Genomic DNA, 26738 nt, shown 5'->3' on the forward strand with positions numbered 1-26738 from the left:
CCTGATCACTTGCCTGCCTGGTGCGAAGGTGACATACCTTACAAGTCACCTATACAGGATCTTAGATAGTGCTGGGGAGAAGCCGGCTGTCTTGGTACATGTGGGTACCAATGACATAAGAAAATGTAGGACAGAGGTTCTGGAAGCCAAATTAGGCTCTTAGGTAGCAAGCTGAAGTCCAGATCCTCAAGGGTAGAGTCTTAAGAAGTGCTCCCCGTTCCAACACGCCTGACCCAAAACGCAGGCAGAGCTCTGAAGTCCCAATGCATGGTTCAGACATGAGGGATTTAGGTTTGTTAGGAACTGGGAAACATTCTGGGAAAGGGGGAGATTGTTCCGAAAGGATGGGCTCCACCTTAACCAGGATGGAAACAGGCTGCTGGCGCTAACTTTTAAAAAGAAGAGCATGTTTTAAACTAGAATGGGGAGGGGGAGAAGCTGACAGTCACCCAGGAGTGCATGGTTCAGTGTGGAGTATCCTTGAAGGATACTATTGAACCCGACATTTAGGGAATCCCAATAGAGAGGTTTCAACAATGCTGAAAGTAAGAGAGCAGGATAAAGGATGCACATTATCCCTGTAAACTTCTAAGCAACTTGTAGAACCCAAGGAAAAAACACAATTTGAAGTGCCTGTATACAAATGCTAGAAGCCTAAAAAATTAGATGAGAGAGTTAGAGCATATAGCACTAAATGATGAGGTAGATATAATAGGCATCTCAGAGGCTTAGTGGAAAGAGGACAATCAATGGGACACTATGCTAATAGGGTACAAATTGTATTGCAATGATAGAAAGGATCAAATTGGAGGGGGGGTGGGTTGCTATATGTTAAAGAGGGAATTGAGTCAAATAAAATAAACATTCCACATGAAACAGATAGCAGCGGGGAATCATGGATAGAAATTCCATGTGTGAAGAGAAGGAGTATTCTTGTAGGGCTGTACTATCATCCACTGGGACCGAACGAACGGACAGATGAAGAAATGTTTACAGAAATTAGGAAAGCTGGCAAATTGGGCAACACTATAATAATGGGTGATTTCAATTACCGTAAATCTTGGAATATGGAGAATATAAACCCCACTACTTAAAAATTCTACAACTGTTAAAGTGTTCAAAGGTGAGTGGAGGAGTGGCCTAGTGGTTAGGGTGGTGGACTTTGGTCCTGAGGAACTGAGTTTGATTCCCACTTCAGGCACAGGCAGCTCCTTGTGACTCTGGGCAAGTCACTTAACCCTCTATTGCCCCATGTAAGCTGCATTGAGCCTACCATGAGTGGGAAAGCACAGGGTACAAATGTAACAAAAATAAAATATGGACTCTCAACCATGAAAAATCGTGGAGAAAAAAGACCTCAGTATAACCAGAAACTCCTCTTTTTAAAGGACACACCTTTTAGTTAGAGAGGGCTCCAGGTTCCGATCCTGGCTGGTTAAATGCTCCTGAGTATCAGGACGAATATGAAGAGAAACTTACCGCACAGGCTAAAACTCATAGTAACAACTTTTTCAGGTACATCAGAAAAAGAAAGCCTGTGAGGGAATCAATGGGACCATTAGATCACAAAGGAGCAAAACAGGCACTCAGGGAGGACAAGGCCATAGCAGAGAAACTGAATGAATTATTTGCTTCTGTCTTTAAGAAAGAAGATGTAAAAGAGTTGTACCAGAAATGGTTTTCAAGGGTGATGATGTGGAGGAGCTGAAAGAAATCCTGGTAAACCTGGAAGTTGTACTAAGCCAAATCGACAAATTATGAGTAGTAAATCACCTGGTCCGGATGATATACATCCAAGGGTACTCTAAGAACTCAAGCATAAAATTTCTGAGCTACTGTTAGTAATATGTAACCTGTCATTAAAATCGTCTGTGGTACCTTAAGACTGGAGGGTGGCCAATGTGACGCCAATTTTTAAAAAGGGTTCCAGAAATAATCCGGGAAGTTACAGACCGCTAAGTCCGATGTTAATGCCAGGCAAAATAGTGGAAACTAATATAAAGAATAAAATTACAGAACACATAGACAACCATGGTTTAATGGGACAGAGTCAGCATGGGTTCAGCCAAGGTAACTATGATTCCGATTATTGTTTTCAATGTACATCACTTTACATTTGTCCACATTAAATTTCATCTGCCATTTGGATGCCCAGTCTTCCAATTTCCTAAGGTCTTCCTGCAATAACCAATTCCCAATCCACATTAGAACATTGCCTCCTATACCATGACTCTTCCCTTGGAAGTCTTGCCTCACCAATTTGCTTAATTTCTTTGAAGACATGAATAAACATGTGAATAAAGGTGAGCTGGTTGATGTAGTGTATCTAGATTTTTGGAAAGCTTTTGATAAAGTTTCTCATGAGAGACTCCTGAGAAAATTAAAGAGTCATGGGATAGGAGGCAGTGTCCTAGTGTGCATTAGGAATTGGTTATTGGACAGAAAACAGAGGGTAGAATTAAATGGTCATTTCTCTCAATAGAGGAGAGTGAACAGTAGAGTGTAGCAGGGATCAGTACTGGGACTGGTGCTATTTAACATATTTATAAATGATATGGAAATCGGAATGATGAGTGAGGTGATTAAATTTGCAGATGACACAAAACTATTAAGGTTGTTAAAACACATGCGGACTGTGAAATATTGCAGGAAGACCTTAGGAAATTGGAAAACTGGTATCCAAATGGCAGATGAAATTTAATGTGGACAAATGCAAGATGATGCACATTAGAAAGAATAATCTGAATCATAGCTACCTGATGCTAAGGTCCACCTTGGGGGTTAGAAACCAAGAAAAAGATCTAGGTGTCCCTGTAGATAATACATTGAAATCTTCTGCTCAATGTGTGGCAGCGGCCAAAAAAGCAAACAGGATGCTATGAATTATTAGGAAAGGGATGGTGAATAAGACAGAAAATACTATAATGCCTCTGTATAACTCCATGGTGCGACCTCACCTTGAGTACTGCATTCAGTTCTGGTTGCTGTATCTCAAAAAAGATATAGCAGGATTAGAAAAGGTTCAAAGAAGAGCAATCAAAATGATAAAGGGGATGGAACTCCTCTCATATGAGGAAAGGCTAAGGAGGTAAGGGCCCTTCAGCTTGGAAAAGAGAAGGATGAGGGAAAATATGATTCAGGTCTACAAAATCCTGAGTGGTGTAGAACGAGTAGAAGTAATCGACTTTTTTACTCATTCCAAAAGTACAAAGACTAGAGATACTCAAGGAAGTTCCATGGAAATACTTTTAAAACATAGGAGGAAATATTTTTTCACTCAACGAATAGTTAAACTCTGGAACTCTTTGCCAGAGGATGTAGTAACAGCAGTTAGCGAATCTGGACTTAAAAATGGTTTAGACAAGTTCCTGGAGGAAAAATCTATAGTCTGCTATTGAGACAGACATGGGAAGCAATTGCTTGCCCTAGGTCTGGTAGCATGGAGTGTTGCCACGATTTGGGTTTCCGATAGGTACTTGTGACCTGGCTTGGCCACTGTTGGAAACAGGATATTGGGCTAGATGGACCATTGGTCTGACCCAGTATGGCTACTTTTATGTTCTTATGTTCTAATCAGTGCTTATAATCGCCACTTAATAGGCAATTATTGACACTAATTGGCTTTAATTAGCATTTATGCACACAACTTGCTAGATGTATTCTATAAAGTGGTGCGTGTAAATTCTAAGGTACACAGACAAAAGGGGGCATGGAATGGGCGGATCATGGGCGTTACTAAAATTTATGTGTATGGTTATAGAACGTATTACGTTCAAGGTCTGCACCTTGATTCATAAAATCATTTACGGTGAAGCCCCGGTTTACATGTCAGACCTCATCAACTTGCCACCCAGAAATACAAAAGATCAGAACGCACATTCCTAAATCTCCATTTCCCCAGCTGCAAAGGACTAAAATACAAATTAACACATGCATCTAGCTTTTCCTACATAGGCACTCAGCTATAGAATGCATTACCATTTGACGTGAAAAACCAGCGCGACCTAACCAACTTTCGGAAATCACTGAAAACCTGCCTCTTCCACAAGGCATACCGCAATGATCCTTCATATGAACTTTAACACATTATTCCAAATATGATCTCTTTATACCTGTTTGCTTAATTTTATTTTGTCATTCATGTTCTCTATGTAATACCACTTACATCTCTCACTCTGGAATGGCGATTGCCATGACGGAACAATGTAAGGCACATTGAGCCTGCAAATAGGTGGGAAAATCTGGGATACAAATGCAACAAATAAATAAATACACCTGTACCATGCCTAACTTAGGCACCGGTATATACACCAGGTTTTACTTGGCGTAAATTCCTGCAACTAGGTTTAGGCACACATAAGGGCTCTAGGCATATTCTATATACCGTGCCTAGTTAGGTGGGGTTTATAGAATATGCTTAGGCAGAAATTTTTTCAGTGATGATTTTTCGGGAGTCATATATAGAATCCAGTCCTATGTGTATAACGTTAGGTGTCAGCACTCATGCTAGCTCAATGGCATAAATGCTCATGCCTAAATGTGCAATTACTTGTGTAAATGACAGTATTTTCAAAGATTTGTGCTAAGCGCTTGGCACGCCCCTGCCTTTGCCATGCCCTCCCACATCCATGTCCCTCTCAAGGAATTTAGGTGCCAACATTATAGAATAGCACTTGAGAGCAGTTACATATGTAACTGCAAATGAGGGCTAATTAGTGACAATTAACTCCAATAATCACAGAGTATTGGTTGTTAGTGGCAATTTGTACCTAATTAAGCAATTAACTTGGGCAAATAATTGCTACTATTCTATGACCTACGTGTGCAAATTTGCAGATGAGGTTATAGAATGAGGAGCTAAGTGCCTAACTTCAGGTGACTTGTACAGAATTACCCCCTATATATATTGCACTTTTTCATGGCACTTTCTTTCATAAGCAAAGCTTAAACAGTAGAGAAGCAAAGCAAAAAAAATCAAAAACACAGCAGTGTACGAGCACATAAAAGTTCTTTATTCAGTTAATTCAAGATCCGACATGGACTTTGTTTCGGCCAAAAGACCTTCTTTAGGGATCCAAAACTCTCAAAATGTTTCTTTAAATTCCTCCTGAACAGCTATATATCAGTTAGTTACTGCAGGTTTCTGGTGTTTCCAGAAGAACAGACCAGAACTACTGTAACATCAGTTCATACAACCCTGCACCCTCTTGACATCATTCAACCTCCTCTCCCTAACTATCCACCAATATGTAACATATATCACAATACTTCCCCCTCCCCCAGCTCTTACTGGGGGAGTTTAATGTGTAGTCAAGGGCAGGAGTAAATGATACTTCTCTACCCATTGTGGTAGTCTCATGGTACTACCACTAACGGTCAAGCTACCAAATAATGGTAAACACCCCATATTCCATATCACACTGAGATATTATTTATATACTTATTATTTAAATTAAGTTAACTATGACAGTAATATAACCTGGGTCTAGCATTTTTAGGGCTGTCATTCTTCAGGTTTGTCAGGATGTCTCTTTGAATATATTATAAAAAGCATATTCCTAGAATATGACTCCACAGAATTACATATTTAATAATAAAAAATTCCACGAGTGGCTTCCACTTGCTGTATAAGATAAGAAATTAACTTCAGCTAGCTGAGACTAGTGCTAATTATAATTCTTTATAGTGTATCACTTTTAAGCCTGTGTTTATCCTTTAAGTCTCACAATTAATAGTAGCCTAAAGTGAAGGGTAAAACAGTTTAGCATCACTAGTGAAGGGCACTTACCATCTCCATGTCAGAAAATCTAAAACTCAGTGCACTTGTAATCAGATAATTGTGTTGTATAATACTGCAGAGATGACCTTCTCACGGTACACAAATGAACTAAAAAGTAGGTATCACTTAAACAGTAAGGAAGAGCACGTTAATAGCGATAAAATTATCTTACCTTTAGGACCTTTCAGACCAATTTCTCCAGGAGGACCTTTAAGACCCGGAAGACCCCGTGGTCCAAGATGTCCAGGAAAGCCATTATCTCCAGGAAGACCGGGGGGACCTGGGAGTCCAGGCCTTCCAGGAAGACCTGCAGCACCGGATTCTGGCCTTCGGAGACTGGCTGCCATCTGAGCTAAATGTTCTGCAATAGGGGAACAGAAAGATAGGATAAAATACACACATCCTATGCAGGAGTTCAGTTAGGAAAGGCAGAAACTGGAATGATTTATATAGGGAGCTAATGGATTCTCTGTCCCTGGAAGTCACTAACGTTTCATTGAACACAGGTACAGTGGATCTTGTCCATTGGCATGTGGAACTAAATCCCTTCCAATCATAATTTATGTAAATTCTATAAATACTAAGATTTAAACCATGGTCAGAAAGTGGAGGAGTGGCCTAGTGGTTAGGGTGGTGGACTTTGGTCCTGAGGAACTGAGTTCAATTCCCACTTCAGGCACAGGCAGCTCCTTGTGACTCTGGGCAAGTCACTTAACCCTCCATTGCCCCAGGTACAAATAAGTACCTGTATACAATATGTAAGCCGCATTGAGCCTGCCATGAGTGGGAAAGCACAAGGTACAAATGTAACAAAAAAAAATATTGTCATACATGTGTTTTAGCGAGTACGTACTGGTCAGCATTTTTTTAAGTCCTTCTTACCATCAGCTAAATTAGACCAGGTTAGTAAAGACTGGGCCATGTCCAGGTTCCAGCAATGAATATCCAGCCATGACTGGGCATCTGCTGATCATGAGTCCCAACCTATATTCAGCCAGGACCTATAAGACACTTATGTGCCCTTTTACTAAGCTGTGTTAGGTGCTAACGCCTGCCTAACACAACATAGCATGGTGTACCATGGGACGCACTCAGGCACCCTGTGGTATGTGCCATTTTGAATGTGTGGATTATCACACCCTAATCTATGGGCTCAAATTTTGTTTTTAATTTGGGGGGAGGGGACATGACAGGGGGAATTCCTCTGCTAACCAGTTAGCGCAGCTACATTACAACATGCTAGCTGGTTAGCACTGGATTGCCACATGAGCCCTTACTGTCTACAAAATGGATGGTGGTAAGTGCTCATGCAATAGTTTTTATTAATGGCCATGTACTAATGACAATGTTACTGCAAAGCCACTAATCCAAAAAAATGGAAAAATTGGTCATTCTTTGCCAGATTCTATATAGCGCGTCTAGAGATCCGCACAGAAATCCAAGCGTATTGTATAACAACAAGCGTAACTTAATTGGCTTAAGTCAATCAGCATATTTAACAGTACTTAACAAGCAATAACGAGCACTAATTGGCAATAATTAGAATATACACATATAACTCGCTAAGCGGATTCTGTAGTGAACTGTGCCTACATTCTAAAGCGTGCAGTTCAAAAGTGGAGTAGCTATGGGCGAGGAAATAGGTGTTTCATGGGTGTTCTAAAATTTATGTCCGTAGTTATAGAATATAGCCCAGTGCGCATAAATCTACACACAGGGATTTACGCCATGTTTTCACTGGTATAAATGGACACACTTAGATTTAAGTGCTGGGATATCAACTACGTGTATTCTATATACCACACCTAAATCTAAGCGTCATTATATAATACGCTTAGGCAGAAAAGTTTACTGCACAGATTTTTTAGGTGTCATATATAGAATCTGGCCCTCTATGGCTACAGCAAAAATGGCCTTAGCGTGCGGGAAAATGTGCACAGGGGCATGCTAAGGCCACTTTTTGCCACAGTGTAGTAAAAGGGCCCCTTAGTTTTTGAGTTAAAAAAGAAAAAAATAACAGATCCTAACAGTTTTTTAAAGTTATGTTTAGTGTTTAGGTCCCATCGCGCACTCACACCTACCCACCCTGGGCTTAACGTTTTAAAGGCTTTTCACCCAGCTAGGTGTATAAAAGTTTTTTTAACTGGGGCACCAACATCATCAAGTGATTAGCTCTTAGAAATACAAGGTTGTTTTGGGTTGGGTTTCTTTTTGTTTTGGTCCTTGAAGTAGGCCTAAATTAGCATAACATAACTAATAAGTTTAAGGCACTTTGGGGGTCTTTTACAAAGGCACGCTAGCAGTTTTAATGCACGCTAAATGCTAGAGACGCCCATAGAAATATACGGGTGTCTCTAATGTTTAGAACGTGCTTATTTTTAGTGCGAGCTAAAAACGCTAGCACGCCTTTGTGAAAGGACCATTTTATTTCCGTTTACATACCCTTACTTCCTTAGAATAATTAATTAACAGCCCATCACTACAAAGATGCAGCTAGCAGTCCAGTGTTTTGCATTGAGGACTATAAAATACCGAGTGGAGTGGAACCGGTAGATGTGAATTGCTTGTTTACTCTTTCCAAAAATACTAGGACTAGGGGACACACAATGAAGCTACTAACTAGTAAATTTAAAGCAAACTGGAGAAAATATTTTTTTCACTCAACATGTAATTAAACTAAACTCACTGCCAGAGAATGTGGTAAAAGCAGTAAGCTTAGCAGAGATTAAAATGGTTTGGATAATTTCCTAAGAGAAAAATCCAAATGCTATCATTAAGATTGACTTGGGTTAATCTATTACTAATTTCTAGGATAAGCAGCATAAAATCTGTTTTTACTGTTCTGGGATCTTGCCAGGTATTTGTGACCTGGATTGGCCACTGTTGGAAACAAGATACTGGGCTTGATGGACTTTCAGTCTGTCGTTGTCCCAGTATGGCAACGCTTATGTTCTTATGAGTATTACATGTATGGTTATATCCCAATTGTGAGAGGTATGTGTGCATGCTGCAAAGAGCTACTAGAATCAGGGACCAAGTCCAATCCTTGGAGGCTAGATTAGCAGACTTAGAGGAGCTGAGGCACACAGAGAGGTATATAAAGGAGAACTTTAGGGACTTCACTGAAAGGTTTCACCTCCAGTCTGGCAACCTCTGTGCTGCCTCAGAGGAGAAACATCACCTGAAAGTAGGGCATCACCCCAGAACTGATCCTGTAGCCTGGACCTGCCCTCCAAGTGATATAATATCCTCTCAGAATGAAGATGAGCCTCCAAAGGCATGTGCCCAGGAGGGAAGGGATAGGACAGCTGTTATATTTTGGTGATTCAATCATTAGATATGTAGATACCTGAGTGGCTGATGGGCATAAGGATCGCTTGATCACTTGCATGCCTCATGCAAAGTTGGTGGATCTCACCTGTCACCTAGGTAATATTTTAGACAGTGTTGGGGAGATGCTGGATGTCTTGGTATATGTAGGTATCAATGGCATAGTAAAATGTGGGAGGGAGGTTCTGGAAGCCAAATTTAGGCTTTTAGATAGGAAGTTGAATTCTAGAACTTCCAGAGTCGCTTTCCCATAAATGCTGCCCATTCCATGTGCAGGATCCAAGATATAAGCACAGCTCCAGAATCTCAATACATAGATGAGATGATGGTGCAGGAAGGAGGGATTTACTTTTGTTAGGAACTGGGCAATATTCTGGGACACAAACCATACTGAAAATTGTCCCTTTAGAATTTTGAGTACATTAGAAAGCATTCTAAGGTATTTTCTTATGAAGAGTTGCTAAATCCCTAATTATTATAGAAAGCTACATTGGTTATCTATACAGGCCAGATTATGGTTTAAATGTTATTGATTTCTTTATAAGATATTAAACAGTCTTGCTCCTTCATATCTTATGCACCATTTTGTTCTATTACAAAAATCTTGGATTACTAGATCATTAGCTTTATTTACTTATCCATCAATACAATACTCAAAGAAAAGGACTAAATGTTTAGACACTCTTTTCTCTTATCAGGCTGCTTGCTTGGACAAATATGTTCAAAGCATATATCTTCTATGACTAATTACAGGCAGTTCCAGAAACAGATCAAAACTTAATTTATATTGAATCATACCTGATTTATAAGGTGCAAATAGTCTGTTTTAACATTGTTTATGTACTGCCTGGAAATGACCAGTCTCTGTAATATGATCTGTATTGAACCGAAAGGTATATAGTAGAATATAAATTTTATTATGTTATGCTAATGTTATAATAGCCAAAAGGTCCTCTCAGATGTGTTTCCAGACATTTAGATGTTCTCAGACATGCTATATTTGACTGAAATAAAGAGCTGTAGAACCTGCCAGAAGAAATATATTTGTTGTATAAGCTTCCCCTAAAACCTTGTAAGCTATTAATTTTAACTGAAGGTCACTAAAAAGAGTGATGACATCTTTATAGGGCATTTTCCATCTAGAAGGTCAGTCAGCTAAACATACCAACAAGAGGCTGCTAAAAAACAGAGATAAAAGCTTTACTTTATCTCATCAAAATTCGGGAGCAGAGATTTATAAGCATTCAGAAAGGTTTATTAGACTTCATGATCTGGTGTCTCTGTACTCTCTATACTAATCAGGATTCCTCTCATTGTTATGCTTAATCTCTTCTTGCAGTCCTATCTTGAAGCCATCCTTCCTCCTCCATCCCCACTTGCTATCAAAAACCTTTCCCTGGCTATATGTAGAAAAAAGCTGAAGTCGCAAACTCCGAGTGCCTAATCCTTCTGTTTTTATTCATGAACCATTTCACTAAGCATTGTACTCTGTATCATTGCTTTCTTTTCTCTTCCATTGTAACATATTGTAAGTTGCCCTGAGCAGAATGCTATATACAGTAATATTGTAAAAATGAATGTATGCCAGTCCACCCCCCCCCCCCCTCCACCGAAAAGTGCCTCTGCTACAGGAAGGTGGTGGAAGAATTTTCTGGAAGTCACTATGGCAATGGGGGATGGAGCCACTGACTCTGTGGTTGGAGATGAAGAGTCCCCGCCCTAGTGAGCAGGATAAGGAGGAAATAAAAGGGTTGTGTTTATAGAAATGGGGTCTTTGGTTGCCCACCCCACTGAGACCTTGAGTACCGAGGGGGAAGTCCTGGAATGGAGTGGGTTAAAACTTGTGGTGACTGGTAGATAAAATCCCTGCCCAAGAGAAAGATGTATATAGGGCAGGAAGTAAAGAAGAGAGGAGGAAAGAAAAGAAAAAGTGAGCAGAAGCCCTGAAAACAGAGTTCAGAGCACAGACAGAGGAGCAGAACCAGAGACACAGAATAAGATAATTAGAAAAATAAAATCACCGGACAACAAAGGTAAGAAAAATGATTTTATTTTCAGATAAGTAACTGAAGTACAGTATGTCAGTTTTGAGAATAATCCTGCTGTCTATATTTTGCACTGTACAGGTGAATATGTAAGGGGATACTTTATGCGATATATACAGTGGTGGAAATAAGTATTTGATCCCTTGCTGATTTTGTAAGTTTGCCCACTGACAAAGACATGAGCAGCCCATAATTGAAGGGTAGGTTATTGGTAACAGTGAGAGATAGCACATCACAAATTAAATCCGGAAAATCACATTGTGGAAAGTATATGAATTTATTTGCATTCTGCAGAGGGAAATAAGTATTTAATCCCTCTGGCAAACAAGACCTAATACTTGGTGGCAAAACCCTTGTTGGCAAGCACAGCGGTCAGACGTCTTCTGTAGTTGATGATGAGGTTTGCACACATGTCAGGAGGAATTTTGGTCCACTCCTCTTTGCAGATCATCTCTAAATCATTAAGAGTTCTGGGCTGTCGCTTGGCAACTCGCAGCTTCAGCTCCCTCCATAAGTTTTCAATGGGATTAAGGTCTGGTGACTGGCTAGGCCACTCCATGACCCTAATGTGCTTCTTCCTGAGCCACTCCTTTGTTGCCTTGGCTGTATGTTTTGGGTCATTGTCGTGCTGGAAGACCCAGCCACGACCCATTTTTAAGGCCCTGGCGGAGGGAAGGAGGTTGTCACTCAGAATTGTACGGTACATGGCCCCATCCATTCTCCCATTGATGCGGTGAAGTAGTCCTGTGCCCTTAGCAGAGAAACACCCCCAAAACATAACATTTCCACCTCCATGCTTGACAGTGGGGACGGTGTTCTTTGGGTCATAGGCAGCATTTCTCTTCCTCCAAACACGGCGAGTTGAGTTCATGCCAAAGAGCTCAATTTTTGTCTCATCTGACCACAGCACCTTCTCCCAATCACTCTCGGCATCATCCAGGTGTTCACTGGCAAACTTCAGACGGGCCGTCACATGTGCCTTCCGGAGCAGGGGGACCTTGCGGGCACTGCAGGATTGCAATCCGTTATGTCGTAATGTGTTACCAATGGTTTTCGTGGTGACAGTGGTCCCAGCTGCCTTGAGATCATTGACAAGTTCCCCCCTTGTAGTTGTAGGCTGATTTCTAACCTTCCTCATGATCAAGGATACCCCACGAGGTGAGATTTTGCGTGGAGCCCCAGATCTTTGTCGATTGACAGTCATTTTGTACTTCTTCCATTTTCTTACTATGGCACCAACAGTTGTCTCCTTCTCGCCCAGCGTCTTACTGATGGTTTTGTAGCCCATTCCAGCCTTGTGCAGGTGTATGATCTTGTCCCTGACATCCTTAGACAGCTCCTTGCTCTTGGCCATTTTGTAGAGGTTAGAGTCTGACTGATTCACTGAGTCTGTGGACAGGTGTCTTTCATACAGGTGACCATTGCCGACAGCTGTCTGTCATGCAGGTAACGAGTTGATTTGGAGCATCTACCTGGTCTGTAGGGGCCAGATCTCTTACTGGTTGGTGGGGGATCAAATACTTATTTCCCTCTGCAGAATGCAAATAAATTCATATACTTTCCACAATGTGATTTTCCGGATTTAATTTGTGATGTGCTATCTCTCACTGTTACCAATAACCTACCCTTCAATTATGGGCTGCTCATGTCTTTGTCAGTGGGCAAACTTACAAAATCAGCAAGGGATCAAATACTTATTTCCACCACTGTATATACACATTAAGGCTGCACATTGATTAAATTATATATATATCTTATGTGTAATTAGGCCAATGTAGAAAAGAACTCACATGAAATAGCCCAGCTGAGTAACAAAACAGTGTGAGAAAATGTCCACTCAAATCAACCAATTCTTGATCAATGTAGTTGTTTCGCTTCATGCAAAAACTACCAGCATAATATTTTAAATAATTTTTCTAACTTTTTAACTAATTTTCCATAACTATTACATACATAAAAAGGGAGGCATAATGCCTCAGCAATCAACAGTTTAAGCTGTAGTAATGGTTCTTACATTCACCAATTCAAAAAAGCATAGAACCGGTGACTTGGACCAATCATTGGCCAAAAACCTCCCAATTACAAAATAATTTCACTTCTTATTCTCAAATGCCACTTCACACAATTTCATTCAAAATACTCATAACAAAAATGTAATGTTGAAACCTGCTTTCAAATATCACGCATTGGGAAAACAGAAGCACTTAGCTTACTTAGCTTGTTGTGGCAGATGCCAACAGGGATCAGTTTCACCATTAACAGGCTTCATCAGTGGAACATTGATAATTAGTGTGCTTCTCTGCTTCACACATGCCAATGTGTGAAGCAGAGAAGACTATATCAGGGGGACATGTCAGTGTTCCTCTGATGAAGCCTGTTACAGTAAAACGGGTTCCTGTTAAGTCCCCACAGCCTGCCCCTCCAAATGACACAATGATTTAAAATGTAGAACAAATTAGTACTCTAACCGATGAAATCAATACATCCTCTGTGTTCATCCACATGTTGCACAAGCTAGCATGTTTGAAAATATAAGTAAAATTAAATAAAAATGCTATCAACAATAAAGAACAATGAGGATGCAGCAGCTCATAGGTTTGCTTGCTTTGTTTTGAGTGTACTAGATGACAGCTGCGTGGGGAAGCGCAAACAGACTACCTTAAGTGGCTTCAACTTTTTGACGCCATCCAATCTCCTGTTTTCATCAACCTCCTTGGTTCCCATATCAAGCAATTCAATTTGTATCCAAAGCAGGTAACTTAGTCAAAAGAAGGTTAAGTGCCAGTTTAAGACTTTGGTCTAAATTTAATAGTCCATTTAGAAATCCTACAGTATGTACATATTTACAGCTCATCCAGTCCATTACCCATCCATTTGAGTAGAATAATCCATGGCTATGCTTGCAGCACTTTTGCAACAAGCTGTCTCCACTTGAGACCAGACCTCCCTGACTGTCCTTCTCTCCAAAGGTGCACTTCGTTCAACTGCTGTCTATGGTACTGTACAGGCTCTTTCCCAGGCTGGGTTAACCCTTCTACCCACCAGGAGCACTCCTCTCACTTCACAGTTAATGCTGTAGTTGGCAATAACTGCCTCTTGAACCAGCCTTAGGTCATTGGGCCTATCCAGGACATCCCCTCTCCTCACAGGTCCTGGAGGGGGTAGAGGCAACCAAAGACCATATGCTCTAAACAACAACTTTTATTATCTCAACTCCACCCCTACTGTCATTCAATAACCAGAAACATTTCCCTCAACATATTTCCCATACACAACCTCCTTAGGATAGGCTTCTCACTCTCTTAGCTCACCCCCTCCTCCCAGTGAGTCTGAAGGAGGGATTTCTCATCAGCTTAGTAATCTCCAATTTAATGGGGGAATACATACAGATTGTTCAAAATCAACAAGAAAAGGAAAAGAGATGAGGGGTGTGTGACTGAAACAGTATGTGATTGGTCGGAGAAGGGTGAATTTGTAGTGAGGGAGGAAGAGTAAGGAATACATGTAAGAAAGTAGGAAGGGGGAGAACAGAATGTAGAAGTACAGAAAGGAGAAAGACAAGAAAAAAAGAAAACATAAGGCATGAATAAACATATGAATAAAGACGGCCCAGTTGATATAGAGCACCTGGATTTTCAAAAACCTTTTGGCAAAGTACCTAATAAGAGAATCATTAAATTTTATTTGACATTTTGATGCCCAGTCTTCCAGCCTCCCAAGGTCCTCCTGCAATTTCTCACAGTCTGCATGTGATTTAACAACTTTGAATTATTTTGTGCCATCTACAAATTTGATCACTTCACTCATTGTTCCTATTCCAGGTCAATTATAAATATATTAATCAGTGCCTTCCCAGTACAGATCTCTTTGATAATCCACAACTCACCTTCTTCCATTGACAGAATTGGCCATTTAACCCTACTCTCTGTTTCCTATCTTTTAACCAGTTCCCAATTCTCCATAGAACATTGCCTCCTATCGCACAGCATTTTAATTTCCACAGGAGTATCTTACTACTGACTCGAGCAAAATACCCAGCACAATAGCCGGTTTGGTCAGACAGTGCTACAGACTTTGTTTGGAGTCCAGAATCCAACTCCACACTCCTAGGCCCATTTTGTTCTGTTCCAGGCTGCATCTTCAGAGCAGGAAAGTTTATGTTATTGGTTCACACTGACCTTGCCACTGCAAGACCCTGTTGACCGTTGTTTGTTGTTTTTGGTGAGCCTGGTCGTTAAGGATTCCTACATGTGAGAACAGCATGCCCTGCTTGTACTCAGAGGTGTTCTCTGAGGGCAACAGGACACATATTCTCACATACCCTGCCACCTTCCCTAGGAGTTGAATTCTTTATGCTTTTTTATACAGCTGAGGGTCCCACTCAAGTTGGGCAGGCGGGAAGGCATATGCGTCTGCGCAGTTAGGCCTGCCAAAGACTTCTGACAGAGAGAAGGTTCCGGTCAGCAGCAAACAGCCTATGCCAGGACCCTGAACAGAGAAAGGATCTTTTGAGGTAAATGCAAAGGGTAGAGTTGAACCTGGGGATAGAGGAGAGAGAGGGAAATTTTGGCCTTGGGAGGGAGAGAGATGTAGGATCTGGTTATTGGGTAGGGGGCAGAGATGGTGGAGCTGTAGAGCAAGGGGGCAGAGATGGTGCACCCAGAGAAATGGAGAGGCAGAGATGGTGCACCTGGAGGAGGGAGAAAGAACAAGAGTGAGAGATGTTGTATCAGGCAGGGGGAAGGGAGGGGAATTAAGATGTTCGATGTGGAAAGGGGGAGGGGAGAAAGATGTTTGATCTGGGGAGGGGGGAGGGGAAGAGATGTGGGACCCGGAGGAGGCCCATGACCCTTATTGTCTAGCAGCCCAAATCCCTGTCAGTCCACCCCTAGTTAACCCCAATTATTAGTAACTAGGTCTCACTGCATAAAATGGGACCTATGCTAAAATAGCATGAGTTAGTGGTAAAATAACACATCCAAATGGTAGCCTACGTTGATTATCATGCCCCAATTTGGTTAACTTCTAAAGTTAAATGAGAGATCTTCTGAATACTGATTCACAAATTTTTTTTTGTAAGGGGGTTGAAGACCCTGAAAAGGGTAAAATTTTAATCCATAATACACACCTGAATGCATACATCCCAGAAAGTAGACTGGTTCCTATCATTCATTTGTTTTAGGGGGGGCTGCACAGTCATATGTTCTAGCATTGTCTTCTTTTAATATGACTGACATACCAGAGATATCTTTAGAGGAGATTGTCATCAGAGCCACCCTAGTGGCCTACTTCATTTTTTTCCTTGGATCAAGGCTTAGGGGTCCTTTTACTAAGGTGCGCTAACAGATTTAGCACGCGTTAATTGTTAGCGCATGCTAAATGATAAGACACCCATTAAATTCCTATATTCATTTAGCGCATGTTAAATCTATTAGCGCACCTTAGTAAAAGGTCCCCTTAGTGAAGAAATTTTACTTTAGGAATTGAGATTTATCGTATTCTGGTCACACTGTTAGAGCCTTTCCAGATTCTTTTGTCACCCATGCACTGAAGGAAAGAATTTCTTCAACTATGCCAAAACGTATATGCCTTAGGAGCTACTCTGTCTCTTGTACCCTGCTAAATATGTGATTAAACTTCAAGGAATGACTTTGTAGATCTAGGTTTGTTAGAAGATTTTCTTCAAATCAGAGGTAGCAATTCAGAGAATATGGCTTCTGAGGGTATAGATACCTCTGTTCCTACAGGTTGGTTGGTAGGTTAGATTGAAGTTATGTTGCACTTACATATTTTTGATAGGTATGCTAACTAATTTGATTTTTCTTTTTTTATCTTTACATTTTGTCTATCTCTCCAAGTTTGAGGACTCTAAGATGATTTCCCTTTGTTTAGTTGTCTAAGATAACACTGTAAATATTTTTGAAATCTATAAATACAAAAGAAAGCAGCTTCATTAGTTGAGTATAAAGCATGTTTTACACACAGAAAATGGCTATTATAAAATTGTGTGTGGGTATGCGCATACAAAATTAGGCATGCTAACATGAATATGTGTACTTTTATAACAGGGGTGCGCAACCTTGGTCCTTGAGGGCTGCAACCCAATCGGGTTGTCAGGATTTTCCCAATGAATATGCACGATATCTATATGTAAACAGATCCACTGCATATTCATTGGCAGAAATCTTGAAAATCTCACCAGGTTGTGCCCTTGAGGACCAAGGTGGTCCACCTCTGTTTTTGACAATCTAAGGCATTTCTGGGGGCACAGTTTTGTTAGAGCTCCAATGTCCACGCATACTATATCATAATAGGCTCGTTCACACATAGGAGGAAATTCTATAAGGAACCTGTGTAAATTTAGGTGACAAGTATGCACGCAAATGTTGGTATTCTAGTCATATGCATACATATGTGAACACTTGTACATGCATAAATGACAATAATGGTGTGTACTTTGCATTTGGGTATTCACATGGGTGGAGTCTGGGCAGAGTGGGTGGGACACACACCTATATGCATTAATTATTGAGTACTGTATTTACTGACATATCTGCATGCATTCACACTAGCTCTAAGGTAGGCATAAGTGTTCCTACTTAAAAACAGACACCTGTATATATCCAGCTATGGTAGTATTCTATAGAGAAAAGTAGCCACCTACTTTTCTTTATAGAATAGGCTCCAAGCAGATGCCCCTTTATAGAACTGACCTTATAGAGGGTAATATTATAAGGTGGTGCCTAAATTAAGAAGGCAAGTAGGTACTTAGATGCTATTTTATAAAGAAACATAGGTGCCTATATTGCAGGCACAGACATTTACACCTGTTCCTGATCACATGCCTAGGTTATTTACCTATGCAGCAGATTTTATAATCTACACATGTACTTGCAAGCTTCATCTATGCTCAACCAAACTACATGCCTGTGCATGCCTAAGGGAAAAGTAGGGGCTAACTCAGGCAAGCACAGAGGTTCGTGCTGGTGAAAACAGCAATTTTTTGAAGCAGCTCCCGATGAAGTGTCCAGTGAAACGGGCAGCTCCGTTGAGCAGATGAGAACAGCTTCAGAGATAACTGTTGAGAAATGTTCGCACTGCATTTGTATTGCATTGAAAACCTATACTACTATTTATCATTTCTACAGCGCTACTAGACAAACTCTTGGACTGAATAATATGCAGTATTGTGGACACTGTATTTGAATTGAATCATTGAGTGTAAAGAATTAAAAGAAAAAAGTCTCATACCCCCTCCATGAAAAATAAACAGGGACCGATATTCAGACCGCAGGAGTTAGCCGGGCTAACTCCCATGGTCACCGTTAAACCCGGATATTCAATGCCGGGCCATTTCCAGTGACAGGCATTGAATATCTGGTTTATTTTCGGCCAGTTAGAAGATAGCGGGATATGTTGATATTCAGACTTAGCTGGTTAAGTTCCAACTGGCCAAAGATATCCCACACATTCACATGGTCAAAAAGTGGGGCTGAAAAATCAGCGGAGAGCCGGTTATGTCGGCCGATATAACTAGCTATCTACTAGCCACGAGCCGGTGATATTCAGCGGGAGATAGCCAGCTGTCCCCCACTAAATATCACCAAATAGCTGGTTATGGGGCATTTAACTGGCCAAGTGCTGATCCCGGCCGATTAAATACTTTTGAACATCAGGGGGGAAGGAATTTTTTTAGCGCATGTTGTATGCACAACGAATGCAAAATTACCGCAGGACACCTCAGCACATCTCTCAGAAAGCTCTTTCTAGCTGCGGCAAGCATATGCTAGCACTTACACAGCTTAGTAAAAGGACCCCTTGGTCTCTTTTCACACTTTTTTGGACCGATGAGGAATTTGAGAGTTTATTTGATCTATTGGTAGTAGAGTTGTTCGTGCTCCAATCTGAGGGTTTTTTCATGTATATTTTTATTTTTGATGGTACACGTTTTTGAATTGGCTTTTTTATAAAAATAACATAGGATTACAAATAGCACCCCCAAGTTCTCTTAAACAAATTTATACCTGCTCCAAAAAAGGTGCAAATGTCTGCATGTACCCTATGTATATACATGTGAATTCAGTGCGTTTTTTTGCAGGAAAAAAGATACCGGTACTCATTGTGGGTGGGGTCACCATATATGGTTCCTCCCCCATTGTAGCCACACCCACAGTAGCCACACCCCTTATACTAGCCGTGGCGCATATAAACAGTATCATTGAAAATACTATACTAGTATAGGAGAAAAAAAATAATGTGATTTTTTTCATTATAAATAATTTCTATAAGCTATTACAGCTCTAGTATACCCAGTGCAAAATACGACTGCAGATATAAATTCTCAAATTGGACATCTTCCAAACACTAAAATGAAAATAAAATGATTTTTTTCTACCTTTGTTGTCTGGTGACTTTGTTTTTCTGATCATGTTGGCCCCAGTCTCTGATTCTGCTGCTCTCTATCTGTTCCCTTAACTTCGTTTCCAGGGTTTCCTTTCCATTTATTTCTTTCCTTTCCTCCTTTCTTCTTCATTTCTTGGCCTACATCCATAGGTAAAAGCTGGATCCTCTGCGGACTTGACTGGAGGAAGTATAGAGTGGATCCAGCTTTTGCCTATTTTATTCATCCATGTGCAGTTTTTCTCCTCTTTTCTCTTTCCCTCATCTTGTCAGTATGCATCACCTTCCTCTTTCCATCCATGTCCACATCCATTTCCTCTCCCCCTCCATCCATGTCCAGCATTCCTCCTCCTCCAGCTTTCCCTTTGTTCCCTCTCAGTGTCCCACCCTCACGGAAACAGAAAACTATGTCAGAGGAAGGCGGGACACTGAGAGGGAACAAAGGGAAGGCTGGAGCAGGCGAGCCTGGTCCTTTCACTAACGCCGGCGCTGCGACTTCAGGTTAAAAAAAATACAAGATTTAAACGTGTCACGGGTGGCAGGAACAGAAAGCAGGGCTGGGGAGCTAAGGGCGGGCAGGTGAGCTGGCCCTAGGAAAAAAAGGTGCTGGTATGCCGTACCGGCTTGTACCGGCACAAAAAAAGCACTGCATGTATTTTATTAAATTGTGCATTCATTACAACTTCACCCAATGTACGTTTCTGTGAATGCTTATGCACATAGGACCAAATTCTATATATGGTGCCAAAAAAATCAGTGTGGAAAAAACCCCCACACTTAGTACTATTCTATATACCGTGTCTAACATTAGGCACGATTTATAGAATATGCATAGTGCCTGGACCTGTAACTAAATTTAGGTGCGACCATTTGAACCAGCTAAAACCTGGTGTAAATGTCTGAGCCTAAGGTTTGGAGAACAGTACGCATAATTTCTAGAAATGCTAGAAATGCCTACAACCCGCCCATGTCCCTCCCATGGCCATGCCCCCTTTTGAGATCTGCACATTAGAATTTACACGCACCACTTTACAGAAAGTTGTGCATGTAAATTCTAATTAGTGCCAACAATTGCTTGTTATTGGCCAATTATTTTTGCCGATTGGCTTGTTAAACAATTAAATTGCATGCACAATTTGGCCACACTGCACAATTAGTGCACACGACTTTAGTCACCATATATAGAATCCGGGAGTATATTATGTAAAATCAAGCGCAATTTTGCAGTGATCCTACTTGTACATGTTTATACCTGCACAAAATTTTATAAGAGATATTTTCTACTTGTAAACTATGCTTTAGATGCAGAAAAAGTTTCATAAAATAACCTTCACTGCGGGCATGCAATTACATAATTATATCCTTGAAATAATGAGCACTGATCTTGAGAAAATCCTGTTTTGTTCAGTTACCAACAGACTAAAAGCCAGAGCTGATTAAGCTGCTGAACAATGATTAGCAGAGCATAAAGGCTGCCTTACTCATCATACCAAGATTCAACACCTGATTAACGAAGAAAAATAAAAAAACTCAAAGCTGGATTGTTAGGCTCACATCTCATGGATAGTCACTTAGGGATTTTTTTACTAAGCGATAGTAAGCCCAATGCGAGCTTACCGCTCACTAAGCCGGAAGTACCGCCAGGCTACTGTGGCAGCTTGGCAGTAGTTCCCACCCCCAGTGCGCGCCATTTCCGGCGTTACAAAAATATTTTAATTTTTGTAAAGCCGGTGTTTACCCGGTGGTAATTGGGCCATGCTGAGCACTGGCCAGTTACCACTGGGTTAGTGAGGGAGCCCTTACCGCCACCTCAGTGGGTGGCGGTAAGTGCTCCCCCCCCCCCCCGAAATGGCCACACGGTAAGTATTTCACTTGCCGCGTGGCCATTTCTTTTTTTTTTTTAAAACAGCCTTTTACCCACTGCGGTAAAAAGGGGCCTCAGCGCACATCAAAAGCACCTTTTGCCACAATTAGTAAAGGACCCCTTTGAGGTCAAGTATTTAACTTTTTAAGAAATGTAAATTCAGTTCATCTCTGTAAAAGCCTCTACCTTCAATTCCCTAAGCCAATTACCCAGCCTATTGATCTAAATAATGCCTTAGGCATGGAAGGGGAAAGCGTACAGTTGGTTTTTCCTGCTTAGAAAGACAAGAACTAGATCATAGAGTGCATATGTACTAAGATGCAGTCCTGTTATGTGCAATAAATTTGCAGTTACTGTGGCCTAACAAAGGTTTTACCACGCAGGAGCTGCAGATTTAGGGGCCCAATTAATAAAGCTTATCATGCGCTAGTGGAATTAGCATGCTCTAAACGCTAAGGCCCATTTTATACCTATGGGCTTCTTAGCATTTAGAATGCTAATTCCATTACTGCGTGCTAAGCTCTAGTAAAGGGCCCCTTAATACGGAACCTAGTGGTGATATTCCAACTATTTTCTTAGTGCAAGGTCATGTGTTGACATCCAGATTAATGCAAGGTACCTGCTCCTGGTTAATGTAGAAGCATTTAGGGGCCCTTTTAAGCAGCGGTAGGGCTAACGCACAGGTAGCGCGTGCCAAATCGGCACTACTGCCGGGGTAGCAAGGGTTCCTGACAGTAATTTCGAAGTTGGTGTGCATTTCCTGCTTTAGAAAATAATTTTCTATTTTCTATCATGGGGGGGGGGGGGGGGGGGCGTTCCCAATGGTAATCAGCAGCGTGGCCACATTGGCGCATGAGCCCTTTCCGCTAGGTCAATGGGTGGCGGTAAGGGCTCAGGCAGTAAATAGCGGCGCACTACTTTTAATTCTACCGCATTACCATTTACTGCCCCCATTTAAAAATGCCCTTTTCCGAGCCAATGGAAAAAAGAATGGCCCATTGCACACCAATTTCACGCAGCCACAGTACCACAGGCCACTTTTTACTGCAGCTTAGTAAAAGAACCCCTTAGTGCCTCCTATTTAGGAGGCGGTAAGTGGACCCACGTTAACTCTGCATTAGGCAGTTAGCGCAAAGAGCATTAACTGCCAAATGCCTTCCACACCCACTCTCTACCCATGCCACACCCCCGATACAAAAAGCACTTAATGTCCAATTTACTGCATGTTAACTGCAAAAACAATGCAAAGCGCCTTAATGAGGCTCTGCTCTAGCAGTTAACACAGCGTTAACTGTGTGTTAAGTGCTTAACGTGTTTTAGTAGAAGGGACCCTACATTTTAACCGATTTACATTATGGATTCAAGTCTGGGAAAGTAGCAATCTTTGATAACATTTAACTCGATAAAGTTGTGATTTACCTTGCATCACTCGCATGCAGACTTGCCTGATGTGCTGATCAGTTGGTTCTTTACCCTACAGTACAAAAAACATAGATAATATGTCAAAACAACAACAACTGCAAAAGGGAGAAGGAATATATAATGTTGAAATATTACTTACAGCTGGCCCTTGGCCCCCTGGCAAGCCAGGGGCACCCTGTTCGCCTTGCATGCCACGAGGTCCAGGTGAGCCTTTTGGGCCTTCTATACCGGGCTGTCCATGACCTCCTTCAGGGCCAGGAGAACCAGGCTCTCCAGGGCTTCCGAACTATACCATAAAGGAAGATTAATTTGCATTAAGCCTTACACTGCTTTCTCCTTCAGTAGCATTTCTTAGTGAGACAACTTCAACTTTCATATCTATTTCATGCATAACTGGTGTTGTATCTGTTATTATGAATGGTAAGAAATCTATAATGGCTGATTTTTAAAAGCATTTATCCACCTGCTACCTTGAAAAACATGACAGATTTTCAGAAGCACTATCTAGACAGTACCAATGAATATAATTACAGAGCGCCTCAGCACTGTGGGAACAGTGCCAGGGCGCAGACACAATTCATACGAATAGTGTCGATTTTCAGTGCTACTATCTGAAAAACTATCCAGATAAATTAGACCAGCTATTCTAAATGCTATTTAGATAAGCTCTTCAGGTAGTGGCTGAATATTGCCACTAACCAGATAGTGTCCAGATATTTGTCCCCATGGCAGCCAGTGTTTAAAAACATGCTGTTGCAGACACGGTATTGGGGGCATAATATTTATTGATCTATTACTGATTTAGCAATTTATATATGAAAACTGTATTTTGGAGCTTTTTGAAAGCCCTACATGCAGCTATTGGCAACTTAAGATGGCATGCCTCTACTATATCATACTGCCAAAACATGTTTTTTACCATTATGATACCCAAGATCTTGTAACTACTATTAATGTATACTTTCCTATACAATTCTTATATATTTCTTAATATGTTTAACTTGTTGAAACACCGTTATGTTCTATCATTATCATACCACCCAAAATCCTACAGTTATCATTACATGTATACTTTTTCATGTATTTCTGTTACTCATGATGTATTGTAAGCCACATTGAGCCTGCAAAGAGGTGGGAAAACGTGGGATACAAATGCAACAAATAATAAAAATAATAATAATTAATGCCAATTAGTGCAGATAATTGATTATTTAGCACCCTATTATCGGTGCTAATTGGCTTGTTATTCAATTAAATTGTGCACGCACAATTTAAGCGCCATTTATAGAATATCAGGGGAAATGTGTCTCCAAGATAGAAGTTGTTCTAACACTCATAGAAGAGGGAAGAAAGCAATGTATTGGTACTACTGGTGCTGATGTTGATTGTGTACATTATGCTGCTAGCCACTGTGAACTATATGATACAGTGAGGTATATTTTCAAAGCACGTAGACTGACAAAGTTCCGTGGAGGGGCATGTTCGATATGACTTATAAGTCCGACTTTAGACGTTTTGCAAAAAACATCCAAAATCTGAATAAGAAAGAAGTTCATTTTCCAAAAAGAAAAACATCTTATCTTTTGTTTTAGAAAATACTGTTTCTAACAAGGTTTTGTGCGTTGGATGTTTTGGTTTTTTTTGGTCCATTTTCAAAACAAAAACATCCAAGTGAAAAACATAGAAAATCAAGCCATTGGGATGTAGGAAGGGCCAGCATTTTTAGTAGACTGGTCACCCAGACATCCCAGGAGATAAATGGGGCATCCTAGTGGACTTCAAAAACATGCTCCCAGGTACACATCTCACCATTGCTCCCTTATCTTGTCTGCTGAGCCCCCCAAAACCCACCGAAAACCCACTGCCCCCAGCTGTACACAACAGCCCTTATGGGTGAAGGGGGCATCTATATGTGGGTACAGTGGGTTTCTGGTGAGTTTTGGAGGGCTCACAGTTTCCACCACAAATGTGACAGGTAGAGGGAGACAGGGACCAGGGTCCTCCACTCCATGGTGCACCGCACTGACTACTACACTACTCCAGGGACCTGCATGCTGCTCTAATAGACCTGGCTCTAACATCTGAAGCTGTCATAGAGGTTGCTAAATCATATTTGTATTCACATTTGTGGGGGTGGTAGGGGGTCAGTGACCACTGGGGAGGTATTGGGTGTCACCCTTGATTCCCTCCAGTGGTCATCTGGTCATTTCGGGCAACCTTTTGTGCCTTATTCGTTATAAAAACAGGTCTAGCTCAAAACATCTTAGTTTTAGTCCTGGACGGTTTTGTTTAGTTCCATTATGGCTGAAAAACGTCCAAATGTTAGGAAAGCCCAGATCCCGCCTTTAACACGCCCCTGACATGCCTCCTTGTGATTTGAATGCACTTCTGATGGACGTCATAGAAAAACGTCTAAAAAATTGGTTTTGAAAATACCAATTTGGACGTTTTTGTGAGAAAAACATCCAAATGCAGATTTATGTCACTTTTTGCGCGTTTTTCTTTTTTGAAAATGAGCTCCATAGTAACCTATGAAACTTTGTAAGTCTAAGTGCGTTGAAAATGAGCCCCACTGTTGAAATAGTTTTTAAAGAAAAAAAATAAAGAAATAAACTAGCAGGTAACTTTATCAAAAATCATGTATGCTCTTACAGTCCAGGTCTAGTAAAAGCTCAGCAGAACACTGTATAATGTATCTCTATTCTGCACAAATTTATTTTCAGTTATCAAATAGATCAAGGTCAGCAATACCTTCTTATATTTAGTTTGTATCTTCTTTCCTATACTTCTCTCATCCTGTATGCTACTACCATTGAATTAATAAAATAAACTTACAGATCCTTTTGCACCAGGACGTCCCATATCACCCTAAAAAAGGAATCAGCAAATTATGTTAGAGCAATTATTCTAGTTAACACGCTGTATTTTGGTCACTAAGTTTAACACTGCTGTATTCTTTCATCATAAATGTACACAAAATAGATACATTGGGGTTTGGGGGAAGGGTTAATATTCCTGTTGGATCAAAAGTAAGGGTGCTTGGATAATCTTGGATGCAGAGTTGTCAATGTAAGCTCAGATTGATAATGCAGTTCGATCACCTTATTTTGAGTTGCAGAGGGTGTGTAATTTGCAATCATACATATCTTGGAAGAGTTTGACTACTGTAATTCATGCTTGCATTAAAAAATCATATTGATTACTATAACATCTTATTTATGGGTCTCTATAAGAAGCAGTTGATGAGGTTACAGTATGTTCAGAACAGTGCCGCTAGGATTTTGTTGGGGTTGAAGTTAACTGATCAAGAAACCTCTACTTTTCATTTCTTGCATTGACTTTCAGAGGTGTTTTGTGTGAAGTTTAGGATTTCAAGGCACCTTTCCTAAAAAGTGGACTTAGTGCACCCTTATGCAGGTTTTTCCTGCAAACTAAGGCCATTTTTACCTAAAAATGACCCTTTTGTATATTTTGTATTACTGGTTGTGTACTAATATGCAGTCACTTAAAAAAAAATTACTTCGTAAGCACTTACTGCCACCCATTTTGTACACGGTAATGTAGCTGTGCTAACTAAATGCCCACTCTTCGCCCACTCAATTACTGCAGAATGCCTGACAGTGTCCTGCAGTATGCTATTTTAAACTGCAATAGGTGTACGTGGAGGGGCATAATCGAACGGAAACGCCTATCTCCATGGGTGTTTATCTCCGAGAACGGGTCCATGAAGGGGCGGGCCGAACCGTATTTTCGAAAAAATGGACGGTTTTGAGCTGGGCGTTTGTTTTTTTAGCGATAATGGAAACTAAAAACGCCCAGCTCAAAAACGTCCTAATCTGAGCCATTTGGTCGTGGGAGGGGCCAGGATTGGTGGTACACTGGCCCCCCTGATATGCCA

The 26738-nt window shown here is 40.9% G+C and overlaps 1 protein-coding gene across 1 annotated transcript in view; it reads right to left on the bottom strand.

Moving 5' to 3' along the window:
* Positions 1-26738, bottom strand: part of COL9A1 (collagen type IX alpha 1 chain) — a 285908-nt gene that overhangs the window by 18579 nt on the left and 240591 nt on the right. The window contains exons 33-36 of the mRNA XM_030199004.1: positions 25676-25708; positions 22980-23126; positions 22838-22892; positions 5952-6140 (exon numbers count right to left, since the gene is read on the bottom strand). Of these exons, the coding sequence (XP_030054864.1) occupies positions 5952-6140; positions 22838-22892; positions 22980-23126; positions 25676-25708 (424 nt within the window). The remainder of the gene's footprint in view (positions 1-5951; positions 6141-22837; positions 22893-22979; positions 23127-25675; positions 25709-26738) is intronic.

Source organism: Microcaecilia unicolor, chromosome 3, assembly GCF_901765095.1.
Source record: "Microcaecilia unicolor chromosome 3, aMicUni1.1, whole genome shotgun sequence".
Lineage (NCBI taxonomy): Eukaryota > Metazoa > Chordata > Amphibia > Gymnophiona > Siphonopidae > Microcaecilia > Microcaecilia unicolor.